Here is a 17,933-nt window from a genome sequence, read left to right as displayed (position 1 = left end):
ATAAAAAGCTTTTGGCCAAACCCTCAAGTGAGGTAAATCAGTGCATCCTCTTTGAAGCCAGTAGAACTGCTCTGCTTTATGTCAGCTAAAGTTGTGATCCAGTAGATTAGTTGCTTTCTTTGGGGTTAGTGCTTCATGGAGTCTGGACTTTCTCTCCATTTAACTAACTCACAAAAGAGTTGCAAAACCTTACTCTGAGGCTTTGCAGTTACCTGCACCGAAGCACCAGCTATAGCTAGGGATCAACTTCTTTGCCCCTTTCAGTTCATTCTTAAAAATATGTAATTTACTCTGCAATACTTGTTTCACACTTGGTAGGCCAGTAGGAATTTTCGGTGTCCTCACACTATAATTAACAGTGCTTTTTTTCCTCTTCCTCCAGAGAGTGCTTCCTAGGGACACACACACAATAAGTCTCATCTAAGGTTCAGTGAAAATATTTGAGTAGATTCTGCCAAGAAACTAGTATTTCAAGACATTTCGAACATAAAAGCCATTCCCGGGAAAACTGATCCCACAATAGGACAGAGAGCTATTTTTAAAATTGCTTCAGGCTTTGCAGCTGGGGTTTTATTTGTTTTTGGTGGATTTTTTTTTATTATCATTCCTTGACATTTTAAAGATAAGTCCTGTGCATGGGCATTCTACAGAACAATCCTGCAAAAGTCAACACTTCCAGACGCTTTTTTACAGCATAGCTACAGCATAGCATAGTTTTATCCATGCCTATCATTATTCCACAATAACAGAGCCACTACGATCTGTCTTTGTCTGGAGTTTTGTTGATAAAATGCCAACCTCAAGTTGCAGAAGTAGAACCTCAAGTTGCAGAAGTAATATTGTTATTGCCAAGACATTGTTCAAAACAGCAGAGATGTGAAAGACTTGAAGAAGTGCTTGTGTACTGCAAAGGTCTATTTTTTCTAACTGCCCCTACATATCTTGCCTTGCCTAGATTCTGAAATTGCGTAAATGTAAAAATATTTACAAAGTTTCCAGAATTATTCTTGATTGAATTTAGCATCTAAACCATCCAGTCCTTCTTAATTTTTCTTGGCCTGTTTCTCTTTTTCCATCTTGTGATCTCCAAGGTGGGTCAGTGTTATTAACTTCACCTTTTTAGACTCAGCAACTGAATTCAGAAGACAAATTTATGTTCTCCCTGCTCCTAAAATCATAACAAAACTCACTTTGATTTCATTGGGAGCAGGACTTGCCCTGAGAAGGTTGCACTTTTGAACGGGGGTATGTTGAATCAGACACAGACCCGAGGTTTGTATCCAGTGGTCTAGTTTTCAGCCATTCACTTGAATCAGAAATCATAATTAAGATCAAAAAACTACCTTGTGAATCATTTTTCCATCTAGGTACTTCTATGTCCCACTGTTGCCATAATTTATAAGTGCTTCCCAAGGTTTTAAAAATAGAAAGAACAAAATGCTCTCCTGCTTTCTTACCCCCTCCTTTATTTTCCAAACCCTGTGAAAAATAGCTTAGTTTAGAGAGGTTTACTTTGCGTTCCTTATTTGCTTCTTTGCATATGTGAAGAATTTGCAGAGGAAAGATGCATTGCAGAAATGCTATTATTCTTCACAGTGGTCAGGACCACATTTAGTATCCCTAGATCCCTCTCCTGGGAGAGTGCTGTCTCTGTTACTTTAACCTCTCCCACTGGTGACACAATTCTTATGGGCAAATATTTTTGCCATACAGTCATGACAGAAGCTGAGCTGTGGTGCCTCCCTATTTGATGTATGCTGTAAATTGTCTATACTTCAGCTTGCAAGGCTTCTCCTACTTTGTCAGCTTTGGATTGGTTTTAAGTCCTAAAGGAAGGGTAATTGAGCTCTAGGAGACTTATGGGAGGGATCTTCTGGTAAACCAACAGCCTGCTAACAGCCCTGTAGCACTGGTAAATGAGAAAGTACTTGAGCAGTTTCAGAGTGTGTCTGCTTTTCTTAAAAGCTGAGAAGCAGGAAGAAAATTCATGAGTTTCAATAGTGGCAAAAGGAGCCAGTTTGAAATGCATTGTTTGAAGACAACAGGTTTTCAGCAATGTTGGTACCCTGCCATCATTTGATGCCAATCAGTACATTGGGAGGAGGTGACATGCAATTCTTTCTATTTATCTTTCCATTTGTCTTTCCTTCTTTCTATTTTCTTGCTTCCAAATGGAGATCATACACAAGAGGAAGTAAGAATGGCAGGTCTCCAGTGCAGGACTGAGTTAAATACCCTCTGCATTGACTTGGATGCTCTCCTGCCATTTGGACAGTTTCTGTTGGGTACGCAGATGTTCTCTGGTCTTTTGTATTGAAGGAAATTAGGGTTGTGGCTTTCAGTGCTGTCCTTATGGATTGCCTTCAATAACAGTTTCTAGTGTACATATTCTGACTTGTGGGATATAAAATGTTGAAAACGTTTCTATGGCTTCTTGTTGTTAATGGTCTTAAAGTCACATAAGATGTGTTCCTACCAGCAAGGCCTTTACTTTGCAATCCAGTTACTTTGGTCAACCCCACCAATTTCTTCTTGGTGTTAAAGGCTTGATTTTCATATTAAGCTGATCCACTGTTTCATTTTCTAAAACAACAGAAAGCAAGGGAAATCCACCTGAAAAGATGATAGCACTAACTGCTATTATAAAGACACAACTTAGTGCTGCATCTGTGTTAATGATCTTGCCTACTGTGTGACTTCATTGCAAGTTGCAAAGGGGTGAAATTATAGTTTATTCATCCAAACAGAACCATATCTAGGAATGTATTTCCATGCACTATTTAAAAAACAGGCCAGACAATATGTTTATGGCAAACTAACAGAAAGGCATTCCTGAGTCTGTGTTTTAAACTTCAGGGCAAAGTGGACTTGAAGCTGCTCTTATCTAGCAAGTCTTTTGAAAGGAGAACATAGCTGGGAAAACTCACCTCTCTTTCCTTCCTCCCCGCAACGCATGTGTGTTTTGTTCATGTCCAGAAAATGTTTTCAGTAGCAAAAATTATTTTTGTTTGAAAAAGAAAAATCATGCAGGATTTTGTAGTCCATTTACGAGCTTATACTTAAACTGGAAAGGATGAAAGTGATTTCACTAATAAAAGATATCTCTAGTCCTTAATTCAAGTGTTTTCTTAATAGCAGTTCAGGGGAGTGGTGGCAACAGTTACACAACTGCTGCCCTGGGGGAGTTAAATTTTGCTTTTGGCATCTCCTGTGTTAAGTGGAGAAGAGCTGTTTGGGGCTAGAAGAATGATATATATCTGTGGGAGGGAGGGAGCACTGGGGGTGGGGAGAGCGCTTTAAATGAATTCTTTAATGGGAGCCCTTTCCAGAAGGCATCCATGGTATTCCTCTGCAAAAGGAAGAATAAGTACTCAGCACCATATATGGTGACACTTTTATGTTTTTTAATATAAACATGTACAGGCTGGAGCAATCCATGTAGATGGGTTTTGCTGATTGGTTGGGCTGGGGGGGAGGGAAGGAAACGAGACCCTGCTTTTAATATCTTAACATTAGAAAACTTAAGAGCTTGGGTTTGAATAAATAAACAGTAGGCAGAGTTGGAAAGATTTTCAACTTTGCAAAATAGCCCCTTCTTCTGCCTTGATTTTCCAGCTTTTGTATTTGTTTTCCTTTAGCTTGTTTGTTTGCAGCTGTTTCATTCTGTAAATTGCTTTGATTTTTCTTCAGGGAGTATGTTGTTCCCAGTGTAGACAGCAACAGATCAGTAAAAGCTATTTGAGATATCTTGGCTCCAAATATAAGGGGACCAAATCCACTCAGTCAACCACCACAATGCTGGGCATAGGAAAAGAGGATGCCACACTGGTTTTGAGCTACTTTAGTGCAACACACTATCACTTAGCTCAGGCAAGTTACAGTTTTGGAGGGAGAAACCTCTGCTTTTCTGATTTCACGTAAATATTTCAGGAACCAAGTTGGAGAATGCAGCTGCCAGGTGTCTCTGATGCTGCGGGAGAGTTCAGCTTCCAGAGCAGAAATGCTCAGAGAGTGAGTATTTTTCCCAGGGACTTGCATGGGTGGGTTCTATTTTTTGCTCCGTTAATTCCCTGCCCTTACAGACCCAGGCTGGCTGCTGTTCAACCTAATCCCCAAATGTGACCCAACAAATTGTTTTCATCATACAGGCTAAGCACGTTGTACCAAGCCAGAGTAGAGAAGATCTTTTTTGTTTGTGCCCTTATATGGCTCCTGAAGTCATCATTGATGCAATAAACTAATGGAGTGTGCTCCTCTAATCAACCTCCCCTTCTATAAACACATTTTGTTCCTGCTCTGAGATTGTTCCCTGACATTTTTAAACCAGCCCCTTTCCTGGCTCTCTCTTTCTTTTCTTTTTCGGATTGTAGTGGGAGGGAATCAGCCAGCTCTGGAGAGCGAAGAGATGGTGGAGATCATGGTAAACTAACATTTGGTAGAACAAGTGGCTTCAAAAAGAACAGCGGTGAAACCAGAGCAGCTGAGGAAGAGCAGGAAGACGTCCGAGGCGTGCTGAAGAGGCGAGTGGAAACTCGGGAACACACAGAGGAGAGCCTGAGGCAGCAGGAAGCTGAGCAACTTGATTTCCGTGACATTTTAGGCAAGAAAGTCAGCACCAAAAGTTTTTCTGAGGAGGAACTGAAAGAAATCCCAGCCGAGCAAATGGACTTCCGAGCAAACCTGCAGCGGCAGGTCAAACCCAAGACCTTGTCAGAGGAGGAAAGGAAAGTTCATGCTCCTCAGCAGGTGGACTTCCGCTCTGTGCTGGCCAAGAAAGGCACCCCAAAAACCCCATTGCCAGAGAAGGTGCCAGCTCCTAAACCAGCCATTACAGATTTCAGATCTGTGCTGGGCTCAAAGAAAAAGCCACCTGCAGAGAATGGTAGCGCTAGCACCCCAGCACCAAATGCCCGCACCAATTCTGAAGCCCAGAATGCAACCCCCAATTCTCAAGCCCCTGTTGCCAAACCAGCAGTGAAAAAAGAAGAGAAGAATGACAGAAACTGTGAACATGGGTGTGCAGTGGTGGATGGCGGAATAATTGGGAAAAAAGTTGAAAACAAGGCAACCGCAAGCAAACCACCGGCAAGCAAAGGAACAGCACCCTCCTTTACAGAGAAGCTTCAGGATGCTCAAGTAGTAGATGGTGAAAAATTGGTCTTACAATGTCGGATTTCCTCTGATCCCCCTGCAGCTGTCACCTGGACTCTAGACAGCAAAACCATCAAATCATCAAAGTCCATTGTCATCTCCCAAGAAGGTAAATTAATTGCATTACAAGCCAGCTGGATGGCACTGTTATATCCAGCTCTTGATTAATAATATTTAGCTCATTAAAGGTAATGCAATACTTTATTTAAGTCCTGTGCCAGTAAGTGTTTCCAGATGCAACTTTCTTGTTATTTCAGGGGAGTACACAAGGAAGAGTATTGTTTGACATTTCTTGCAGATTCTCCTTTAATAGCCTGCAGATGTAATTTTTATAAAGTTGAACTTCTTGCTTTTTTAAATGCTGTTTACATTGCTAACACTGCTTAAGGAGCTGGTACATGACGTTTGTTTAAGCTGAACTTTAAGGATTTAGAACATTGAAAACAGAATAATATTATTGCTGGTTTACAAATTCTAATTTAATTCTTCTGTATGTTTAATATTTCAGGCTTTTTGTTGCAATAAGAAACACAGAAGCAAAGAGGGGTTGTGTTATAGAAAGAAATTACTACAACTTCAAGTTCCATAGTTAAGATCAGAGTTGAAAATTTATTTCCAGTGTATTCAATGCCCCAGCACAGATGCTTCTGTTGCCTTTACAGACACTGAAATATTTGAACCCCACTGGCCTGATGACTTGTAACTCATTTCAAAACAGTACGGAGTTTGGTAAAAGTCCTCAGAGAGAACACTTACTGTTGTCAAATTGAGTGATTTCTTTACATCCCACACTCCGGATAATCAAACCCTACTAGACTGGTGTTGTATGAAAGTTACTATTATATCTAGACAAAATATTTTTTCCTTGGGACAAAAATAGGGAGGATAACTGATAATACAAAGAAACTTCTTTACTTCATATTTGTTTCATAAAACACTGGGGGAATTATATGGAGAATGCCACTGTCCTGCACATTGTAGTAAAAAAGTTCATGTTCACAGTAAGAATTATAGCTTGACACAGGGGTCTGCACTCTTAACTGTGAATCTTTCTTCATTTAATCCAGACTGTTTTCAGTGTTATTAAATCAGAACCAAATGAATACACACAATGGTTCACCACGAGTGAATCCTTGTGCAGTGTTCCAAGCACTGAAACATGAGTATTCCTTTAAAGTGGATGCAGTCAGAAACAACATTGTCTTCAGATAGGGTGGGGGGGGGAAAGGTACCCGAGTAGTACATTAAGGGGATACCAAAGTAAGTGGATGGAGAGAGGGAAATGGTAGCAGGTGCATTGTGTCTGGCATGTGTCTGGAGTAGCATAAAAATTTTATGAGTTCATGATGATTTTCACCAGAGGGGACTGTATAGAATAGGGATAACTGTCGTGTACATGAGACAAATTTGACCAGTGGAAATGCCATCCTTGTAAAAAGGACTGACAGGATCAGGAAGGTGGGAGAGTGCAATTTAATCAGCCTTACACAGAAGCAAGATTTCAAGGGTTTTCCTGGAGTTGCTCAGGGTGAAAAGAAGTTATGCATCTCAGTGTTTCATGCCTCCTATCAAAGTACATCAGATAGACAGCATCTCTGTATCAAAGCTTCTGAGCTATGATGGAGCCTCCTGAAGTCCTAAAGCATTAGTGTTGTGGTGCTGCAGAAACCTGTTTTCTTGACTTAAATAATCTGACTAATTGACTGTTACAATCCCCCAACTCATATTCACTTTATAAAATGGTACTGGGGAGATGAAAATCCAGTGTAGTTGTGTTTACAGTGAAGTGATCCTCATGTACAGAGAAGTTCTACCACCTGCCTGAGCAGGGCATGTGACTTATCCCATCCAGTTTGTCTGGGCTAGGTGACACTCTTGGTCAAAACACCCCAGAGCTGGCATTTTGTCAGGATGTCACACCTTAGCAGTGCTTTCCATTGAGGTAAGGAACAAAGGTCACCTCTGGATAAGGAATCCACTGTTTCAGGACAACTTCTTGCAGGGAGTGAAGAAACTGTCCTTATGTTTGAGTTGTACCTGCATTATTGCACTAGGATCATGCTTAGGTAGTCAGTATTATCGGTACTTCAAAGTTACACTTTCTTTTGCACATATTTGCAGAGGATCTTAGAAAGAACTATTACACAGGGAAGTAAATGCTACAGTTTTCTCCTTTAATGGAAAGAAATGGAATGATGATTAGAACTATCTTTTTTTAACCTTATCACATACCCTCTGGTACACTGAGGGGGATGCATTGCATGATGGTCAATTTAGGTTTTTCCTGACAGCACCTGCTAGCTTTGGCACTTGGAGAACAATGTGTTGCTGCTCTCCCACTGTGAGATGCTTTCATGCCAACTGTTAAGTAATTAAACAGGTATGCATGATACGTACTTTAAGTAAGTTCCAGTTTTCTTGGAGATTGAATTTTTTCCTCTAATTAGGAATACATAAATAGTTGAAGGAACCAAGGGAGGAGAAGGAATAATTAGAGCTGCAGACTACAACTGAGAAATAACAAATTCAGGATGAATATCAGGAAATACTGTTCAATAGAAAAACTGTATGGATTAGTCTCACAGCAAGTGTTTGGAGCAGCTTTAAACATAGAGAGCAGCAATAAAACTTGATGCAGTACTCAGCCGCCCAATGCCATCTTTTGCTCCAAACGCTGAAAAGGCAGCTTCGTCACGCCTGCAGGTGTCATGTCCTTCAGCAGCAGTGCCTTTGGCCAACCTTGGAGCAGCATTTAATGGGCTCTGGAGATAATCCCCTAGAGTCGTCCTCAGCTGAAAGAAGGTTGAGTCTGTGGGGAAGGAGAGGAATTCAGAGCGAACAGACTGAGCTCACATTAATGGGCTTAGATCTTGCAAAGCCATTTTTTATTTCTTCACTATGACCTTGCTCCTCTTGTGTTCAGCAACAAAATCCACTATGGAAGTAGATAAACTGGGTCTATTCTTAGCCATTTCACCAACTGGTTTTGTGCTGCCATCATGTTTGGTGGTGACCACTGTTTCTCACATGTGGAAAATCCTCCAGAGGTATCTCACAGAAGAATAACTTACTTGTTCTTAGTGAGTTGGATAGTGCAAAATCTTCTGTCTAGAGTGAGACATGTCCATCTGCTTCTTATCATACTATAAGCCCATCTTAGTATGGGCCACTGGCCCACAAACTGTTCAATGTAACACATGAACATGCAGAATGCCACATATTTGTCTTTTGGAAATTAAATTAACCCTCTCTGTCATTGCCAGAGAGCAAAAAGAGAGAGCAGTTTGCTGATCTCCTGGTGCCAAATATATTGTGAAGATAAATAAATAAAATCTGGTTTCAGGATCATGCCCACCAGATAAAACAAGTGGCATATTTGGCCAGGAAGGTCAGACTGAAAAGTATACTTGTGTGTAACAAGTTCACAGGACAGGCAAACTAACTAGTCCCTTTATGTAGTCACTCACTGAAAGTAGCTTTCCATGGCATATTTGTCCTAGCCGATAGTGAGGCCCTTTACCTGTTAGAAACAGCTCTATTCACACGTCTCCTCTGTGTTTGGAGAGGCTGACACTACATTGTCTGTCCAAGGCAGTTTAGCCATTAGCGTGCAAGAGAAGGGGGGATGTTAGCCCCACTTCTGGGCCATCGGAGAAGCCTGAATTCAGACACCAGGATCAGAATAATCACTGATTGGTAAGGTCTTTGGCAAAGGAAAAATTAAATCCTGCTCCAAAAAAGACCTTCCTCTTCAGGCATATTTATGCAGTATTTGTGCTGTGTTCTAGTACTTAATCTAGGGCTTGCAATGTATTCTGTTATTCCAGGCTTAAGTTTACATTAGCAATTAGAAGTCAGAATCTGGGCAGCACTATACTGACTGTCACAATCACAACATATCTAAGATCAATCTAATTCCTTCCATTTTACATTTCAACTATTAATACTGTTTTGTTTCCCTTTCAAATCGTGAATATCAGTACTTGTTTCTCTGTTTCTTTTAATAATTGCCCAAATAGTATTCTGCCAGTTGACTGGCGTGAGTGATTTGTTGTTTAAAGTATCATTTTTATGACAAAGTGAGCTCTTATACCGTTTTTCTTTTACGAACGTGTCTGACCTGGTAGGAGTTTATTAATGGTTTGATTTTCTATTTTTCTTCTTTTAAACACTTGTCACAGTGTGGTTATCTACATTCCTGGGATAGATATTAATGTGGTTTTTGCCTGTGAAATCTCAAAATAAATGGTAACTAACTGTAACAAACAAACAAAAGAGGATACTCATAGATTAGAGCGTTACGCATTTATATGGGCAAGTTAGATGGTGTATGGTTTAGAGGCAGTTGATTTTCATATGAGAGAGTTCTTTGTTTGAAGTTATGGGGGGCTTTTTGTTTGGAAAAGTTTTTAAGAAGGCTCTAGCAGACATTACAGTGGAGTTAGACATATAAGGACTGAGCAGAAGAAGCTTCCTCACACGGTGAACTCTTTAGAGCAGGAACCATTTTGTTTTACATTTGTATAGTACTTGGCACAGCAGTGCCCTGCGCTTGTGTCCCGCTATGTGACTCACTCTTGGATAGAAAATCCAGACAGAAAATTTTTGCATGGTTACAAAAGCTGTTCTAGAAGACAACAGTGAAAGGGGTTTGGAAGCTGACATCCTTACGAGACTGGAGAATTGAAGTGCACAGTGAATATAAGTCAAAACTGGCAAACTTGCCATTTTTTAAATCAGCTTGCTCGGCTTTTTTTTTTTTTGGCTAGATTTAGTACCATGTGACTATATAGATTGAAGAGGAACTACTTAATATAGGCTCAGGTAGAAGTGATGGTGTAGCTTAGAAAATGCCCAGAGTTTGTATTGCTTTGTGTAAGACAGCATTTTTTTCTTCCTGAGTGTCTTGGCAGCACAAAGAGTTGGTAATCTTGTTAGCAGTAATGCCTTAACAACTTTCTTGTGACTTAACATAAATCCTAAATCTTCCTATCAGTTGTGCAAGTCTGTGTCTGTCAGTCTAACTAGATCTGCCATGACTTTTTTTGATTTCTTTTTAACTAACTTTGAGCAAGAGTTTGGTGTGTAATTAACACAACTCTATGTACTGCTGAAAGCAGATAGATTCTGCAGCTCAAAAAAAGCTTGTTCAGAAAGTTTAAGGCTAGGGAGATCGTCTGAGCATCAGTTCTGACACAACTCCATGTTTGTCATATGCCACAAAATTTCCTTCTGTACTGCCATTTTTATCTGAATCTTCCTTCTTCCAGAAATGCATGTAGTGTAGGTTTAAATGTAGCAAAAGAGAGACATTTGCTATAATCACTGGTGATTTATTGCAATGTCTAATTATTCTTATAAGTGTTTTGTTTTTAAATAAAGAAACAAAGCAATGTCTTATTTCTAATTTGAATTTACCTGGTTTCTTCTTCCATACACTTGTTTCCTTTCCCTGCTAAGCAAAAGCGCCTATTTGTACTTGACAGAATGGCTTTGACTCTGTAATCAAGATACTTCTCTCTCTCTTTTTTTCGAAACTTCACAAGTCAAGCTCTTACTAGCTTTCTCTCCATAATGCACTTTATCCAGCCCTTGGAGACTTGGGGTTGTTTTGTTTTGTTTTTCTTTTGAATACCTTCTCTTCAGTTGCTGTTTGTTGGTTTATTATCCTATTTAGAAAATAAGCAGCAGAACCATATGTTGGTATCAGCATCAGTGAGATGGAGGTCACCTTCCTATTGCTGTGCTTCCTGGAGGTTGTTGGTCCTCTTTCTACCTCACAACAGTGGAGCTCATGTTTGTTACTTCTGTATTAAACCTTTAAACCTTCTGAAAATAGAGCATTCCTTGCTATTCATGGATGCTTGTCATTTCACTATCTTAAGCCCTGTTTTCTTTGAGTGAATAGGACTCAACGAGTAAATGAGATTGTTTATGAGGACTGCCCTGTTTTCTCTCTCTCTCTCTTGTCTTTTCCCTTTCCAACATTCTTTCTATCATCTGTAAGTTTATCAACATTAATTTATGAATACTTCTACATCACAGATTAAAATATTTAATAACTTTGCTCCTAGCCTGATCACAGAGGAAATCCACCAGAAACATCCCAAGTGATGATTTCCTATTGTCAGCTTCTTTATGAGATCTTTAGTTTGGCAGCTCTAACTCTTCCTAACATGAATGTCATTAATATAGTAATATAGCATTAATGGCAAGCAGAATAATGTGAGATAACACAAATATTTCAGTACAGACTAAGAAAATGACCTTTACACAGATACATTTGCCAGTTAAATGTGTAATCTCATGGATAATGAAAGTAGGTTTCTTACACTGTTTTCCTTAAAACTCTATCAATTATTAGCAACAATTAAATTTGACATTTTTTTCTTCTTTGAAACTCATGTGAGTTTTTTCAATACTTTGCCTGTTGTCATTGTAACTGTAGTCAATATTTTCCAGGTGAACCCACTTGCCATTTTTAAACACAACTGTGCCATTAGCACATATTTGCAGTTTCCCAGCCAGTTTGTGGTTTATTAGAAAACTAACACCAGTGGGACAACGAGTTTCTTAACAGATTTGTTATGACTCCTAGGCCCAATTTCTCATGGCCTAGTATTTATTAATATTGCTTAAATACTCCATAGTACTTCTTTGTCCCATGGGATACAAATGAGAAAGACATAAACTTCAGTCTGCATCACGGATAGGAGTCAGGAGGTTGGCCAGCTAGATGCCAGTGCGGGGAATTAGACTCAGGAGCTGGTTTTTGTTGGTTTGTATATTTGTTTTATACCTGAACTTGACTTTCTGTGGAGTTTCATGGAAAGAATGCAGAAGCCTAGAGATATTTTAAACTGGCTTGCGCTATTTTTGAGTAAGTCAGAAAATCCTTTAATAGCTCAAAATGCAAGGGAAAGGCTTTGTGTATCTAAACCAGAGCCTCCAGCCTCCACTGTCACCTTCTGTGGCTGTTAAGGTCTTTTCTAGAGCTGCACCAGTTCCCATGTCTAAGTGGAAGATCCCAGTATTCATGTTTACTCCAATCCTGCCCTTTCTTGACTGTGTTTTAAAGACTGTCTGTGGGCTGGTTCCTAAAAAAAAGTAGAGGGATGGGGGAACAAAACTGATAGCAAATTCTTTTAGTTGACTGGGATTTGTGAAGTGCCAGGATTCAGAATACCCAACTAGAGTTACCAGTCTGGGCTTTCTTGCAGTTATGAGAAAACAAGCTTGTTTCAGGTCATGAAGGGTTTTTGCAGAGGAAATACCAAATACTTCTTTGAAAGACATTTGGCCTTCTAGCCCCGGGAATTGACTGTAGCTCTAGATCACAGAACATAGGCCTATTGGGGAGTTTCCTGTCCTTAGGAAATCTCATCAAGTTTTGCCTGTTTGTTTGGTTTTTTTTTTCCTGGTTTTCTAAGAAAATGAGGTTTCTACAGCCATGTGCTCCCTCAGCCTTTCCTTACGCTCCTGACCCAGCCTGGCTAATACTTTTTTGAACCATTGGCCAATTTCACACTAAGTCCTAGTAGTCCACAATTTCATGAAAACTAGTGGCTAAATAAAGGAGAATGACCCAAATTATCTCCTTTCCCCTTCACCCCTCCACTGAGGGGAGAATACCTCCATTGCATCTGGTGGTAGCAACAAGCCCAGCAATCCTCATGTACTTTGTGTGGGCTGTTCCAGTGTAGTTCCTGGGGAGTATGGAGAAGTGGAGGGAAACAGGATACAGATTATTGATGCAGGGGCGTGGAAGTCAGGAGAAAAAGGATGCAGCCCTTGAAAAAACAGATTTCCTTCATCCTCCTTCTCACAAAATAACTTCATTAAAATTCAGCACATATAAATATTCTTTTGGAATGAGTAAGACTGACATTATTTCATGAGGACTCTGCTTCCAGTGGAACAAGCCAAATGCAGCTTCGATCAGACCCCTGCCATGCAGCCTGGCCAGGCCTAGATTCTAAAAGCAAAACTAACAGAGCACTGAATGCACATGGCAAGTTGAGGATTGTCATGAGAAAACCCTAGGATTTGCTTCTAAACTTTAGTATAAGTGTGGGGAATGACTTATTGTTCGGGTGAGATGTTTCTGTTTGTATGTGCTGCATAAGGAAGTGTTTCTCCAAAGGTGTTAGCTTATAATGCTGCAGTACGCTGTATGGACAACACTGCAACAGTGTGAGTGGTGAGGCACGACCCTATGTCACATTAGTCTTCAATGAGCTGCAGGTGAGGAAGGGCTTTTGAGCAGGTAGAAAACTCCAGCAAAAACTAAAGTAAATGCTGCTTTGTTCCAGTCTGTTAACAATCCAGTAATCCTCCCAAGCCAGACTCCTTCCCTGCAGTAAGGTGGCCAGAGATCTCCTTCATATGTACGTGTGTTTGTTCCACAGTTTATGTTGTTTTGCAATAGCATTTTTAGGTTCTAATGTGTGATCTTTTCTAATCATGTTATATAGTTTTATAGAAATTCTTAGACTGGAAGTTGTCTTTGGCTTGCTCTCCAGTTGTCTCTTTAAACAGCAGAGACATGTGAATTTATATTTGCCAGATGCCTGCAAGAATACTTTTCTAGTGTCCCTCCTCCATTTGGAATGGAACTGCAGCTCCTGACATTTTTGGCTCAGCCTGACTCATGGAGATGAGTTGCCTCAGGGAAGGCACGTGGCTTTTCTTTTCACCCTGTGGTTGGCTGAGCACAGCACATGTGACTGAGGGGTCAGATCTCTTCTGAGACAGTTTTCACATTGTTTCTCAGGGGGAAAATTGTCATTATTTAGAGCTTCTTGATTTTGTGGAGGATGAGAAGGTGGGAAAAATTTATTTTCTTCTAACCCTTGTGTGTGTCTGGCAAACCAAATTTGTTGGGAACCATTTGAGTGGTTTTTATACTATTTGTCTTGAATAATAACATCCAGCTTTACAATGAGGGAAAATCTGAATGCCAAAAGCATAATTGCCATGTCAGAACTGAGGTCTAGTCTCCAAGGGGAGCCAGTAAACTCTCAAAGTTCTTCTGATAGAGGGGTATTCTTTTCAAGGACCTTTCGAGGTCCTTTTCAAGGACCAGTGTCACCTGTGCCATCTCCCACATCACAAGGGATATATTTCATGGGGAGCCTGGGATCAGGCACTCTGGAAGGCAGAAGGCAGCCTCCAGTTAACATAGAGAGAAAAGTGGCAAATAGCGAGAGATGCTGGGAAATTTCCTTACGTCTCAGGACACGGGAAATTTCTAAAAAAGATCATCTATCCAATCTTGCCATTAATTAGGAGAGACTGTGAGAAAGGTAAATGGAGGAGGGGGAGAAGGTATTACTGCGGCTGAAATAAGTGGAGGGGGGAGGCATTCTGGACAAGCTACCGGCAATGGGTAGAAGTGCGCAATGTCTCAGGCTGTGTTTAGGGGACAGGCCAGGCTTTGCAGTGAGGAAGGAGAAAGTAAGCCCACACTTCACCCTCACTTAATGAGGGATATTTGGACGGGGACAGTCTGGAGTGTTTTAATTCAGATTCTCCCCGGGGAGCAAAGTACTTCGTTGTTCCAAGCAATGCAAGTGAGTGTAGGGGATTAGGTAAACCACAGTTCTCCTTCCTCATCCCCCAACTACTGGGAACAGCTTATGTTTTGGTTCACAGAGTTTTATTTTTTAAGAGGAAATGTATTTCCCTTGGGTCATACCAAGCTTCCCTTGGTAACTACAGAGCTTATGTCGCATCCTGTTTCTGCAAACTCAATGAAGTCAAATTTTGCTTTTTTGTTTGATAAGAAATGGATTTGTTGCAGTGACAAATTTGATTGCCGCTGATATATTGGACTTCCTAACAGATGTTTTACAATATCAGACACTTGTTCTCTGAGTAATTAAAGCAAAAAGAAAATGGCTCTCAGTGTCATTTTTAAACTTGAGCACTAAGCTGAAGTTCTACTTTTGCACGTGGATGCTCATCGGAGTGATAGAGATAAGGCTGAATCAAAATATTGCAGATGGACACTTGACAGAAGCCCTCTTATTTACAGTCCTACACTACTAGCACTTTTAGAAAAAGATCATCAGAGTGAGGACTTCTTAGCCCTGCTGTAAGACAAAGAACAGCAGCAGAAATTCTGCTCTGAGTCTACTTTACCCTCATCCATTAACCACTTTAGGGCTGCAGGGACAGCTTTGAATATACTAGGGAACAGCAATAAGACTCAATTTATCTATCAATGTGTTTTTATTTTATTTAGCATTAATAGGGTTCCAATTCTGATGTTGAATTTTTAAGGACAAAACATCTTTTTCTAGCAGTGAAGATCACCTGTTGTAAAGGATTGGATCATTCGATGCATTCTGTTTCTTAATAGCACTAAGGTTTTTGTGAACTGCAACATAACATCCATTTGGTCTCTCCTTCCTTTGTATTAGGGACACTGTGTTCACTTACCATTGAGAAGGCCATGCCTGAAGATGGGGGCGAATACAAATGCATAGCTGAGAATGCAGCAGGAAAAGCTGAATGTGCTTGCAAAGTGCTGGTAGAAGGTAAGTACGTTGCTGGATATGAGAAAACCCTTCCTTAGAACTTCCTCCTTCCCCCCTTTATTTCCCAATACCAGCCTTTATGAACCACATACACAAAAAAGAACTCTGCCCCCTTCCCTCCGGCACTTTTTGGTCAATACGTACTTCAACGTCTACCATAAAGGAGCATGAGCAGAGAGACAGCACAGAGCCAAAGGCTCTGGCTGCTTTGTGGAATAATCTATGTTCTCCTGCTGCCCACTGTATTTCTACAAGGATTTTAGAGCAGTAAGTTGAACCCATGAAGATTTGCTTCTGAGCTGTATGCATTCCTTAAGAGCATGTAAGAATTTGGTGTGTGAGCCTGGGTACCAGTCTGCCTCAGAACTATGTATGGCACATTTCTCAGTCTAGAACTTTTCAGTTCACTGCATTCAATGACATTTTGTCATTCTGTTTTTTCTACTGGAAGTGAGTAAAAAATAAACAAATTAGCAGCTCAACCACCCTTGTATGCCATAGTCTTAGAACAGGGACAATTTGCTGACTGAGGTACCCGTTTTCAGCCTCAGTCATTCTGATGGCACTGTACTCTTGCCAAGTAGTCTTGGCCTTGGGCAAATATTTTGTCATGAGGTTGAGAGCACAGACTTTTAAAACTGCTATGGACTTTAAGTTACTCAAGAGACTTTAAGTAACCAAATGTGCTTCCTATCAGCTCACCTTCTAGTGGGCTCATCCTTGAATACTCTGATACTTTCCACTGTAACTAAACACAAAACTAAACAACAACCCCAATAACATAGATCTTGGGTACTAAGCCTTCACAACTGTGTTGCAGATGTGGTATTTGGGGCAGGAGGTCTAGGAAAAACTATTATTTATTTTCCTAATATAGCATGACACAAGGTAAGAACATGATCCTGTAACTCCATCAGTAAGGGTCAGTCTTCATGTAGCCGGAAAAGGAATTAATTATACATATAATTACAATTAATGTAATGGGACCCTCCATGATACTATAGTCACAATGTAGGCTGGCTTAGATATTTGATAAGCTATTGTTTATATTTCTGTAATTTAAAGTAATACATTTTACCAGCACCGAAGTTCAAAGATGACTATGAAGAAGAGGCTTTAAGCAAAATCCAGTACTGTGTAACACCTTAACTACCACAGATGCAGAGGGTTAAAGGATCAGATCATTAAGTGCCTAGCACACAGTAGTTCTCCAGAGCCGCCCTAGCATCTTTTAAATGTCTCAGTCACTGATGTGTTTTTTCCTTTGTCTTCTGATCTCCTTCAAGTAGTTGCTTTTCTTCCTGAAGTCTCCCTTAGCGTATTTCCCACTTCCACTTTCCGGCTGGGTGATGCATGTTCTAGGAGGCTGGAGGTAGACTTTGGCTTTCAAAGTCTTCATCATGGGAGGTATGTCAGCTCATGACATACTCATTGTATGATGACATGAATGACATTACATCATCTGGCTGGCTCACCCTGGTAGTGGCACCCATGGTGTTAGGAGCTATCTGCTCATTTAAGATTGGACACCAGAATGACCACATTCTTTACCTTAATACTGGCTGCCTTATCTGTCTTTTCCATTCCCTACTAGCATGCTGCTTTGTATGGCTGAGAAGAGTTTTTTGAGGAATGGCACTATGGCAAACTCTAGCTATTTAGGAGAGACGCCATTTGATATCCCGTGTCTGTGACCGGCAGAGGGGATGGCTGTTATTTTTAAATTAGAATTGTAATCTAAAACAACAATTAAAATTGCTCCCTTCTACTCAGTCTGCTCTCAGCATCCCAGATGCTGATTTTTAGACTCAACAAGTAACCATAAATATCATTATATTCCTTTTGGCCCCATGGACTCAAATCAGATTGGAGGAGTATTTTACTTCAGTTGTCAAATTAGCTCAGGGACAAATCTGTAGAATATGAGTGTCTGAACTCAGATCTAGCACAGCCTTCTGCTCTGAATTGTTTTCTAGGAGATTCTGTCTTCCCCTGTTAACTTTTTAGGAAACTTAGAGAGACCAACTTTCATGCTCTGGCACCTAGAAGTAGGTGACTGAAATAGGTGGTTCCATAACATTTATGTTATCTTTTCTCTGGTAACTAAATTTCAAACAGCTATCTCATGCACAAATCCTCTGAAAGCTGAATATTTGAAAGCTATAAATTGATACAGCTGTTGCTGAGATCATAATCCAGATTTGGGATCTTTCCTCCAAAGAGAAATGTCAGGATCAAACA

General features: G+C 40.3%; 1 protein-coding gene across 6 annotated transcripts in view; it reads left to right on the top strand.

Moving 5' to 3' along the window:
- The window catches only part of MYLK (myosin light chain kinase), a 220,239-nt gene that overhangs the window by 140,338 nt on the left and 61,968 nt on the right, over positions 1-17,933 (top strand). For all 6 annotated transcript variants that reach the window (XM_082311647.1, XM_082311644.1, XM_082311646.1 and 3 more), the window contains 3 exons: positions 3,931-4,011; positions 4,371-5,260; positions 15,576-15,692. In XM_082311647.1, coding sequence (XP_082167773.1) covers positions 3,931-4,011; positions 4,371-5,260; positions 15,576-15,692 — 1,088 coding nt within the window. The remainder of the gene's footprint in view (positions 1-3,930; positions 4,012-4,370; positions 5,261-15,575; positions 15,693-17,933) is intronic.

Source organism: Platalea leucorodia (assembly GCF_965183815.1).
Source record: "Platalea leucorodia genome assembly, chromosome: 5".
Lineage (NCBI taxonomy): Eukaryota > Metazoa > Chordata > Aves > Pelecaniformes > Threskiornithidae > Platalea > Platalea leucorodia.
The sequence above is the reverse complement of the archived record's forward strand: the minus strand, read 5'-3'. Positions and strand labels throughout refer to the sequence as shown.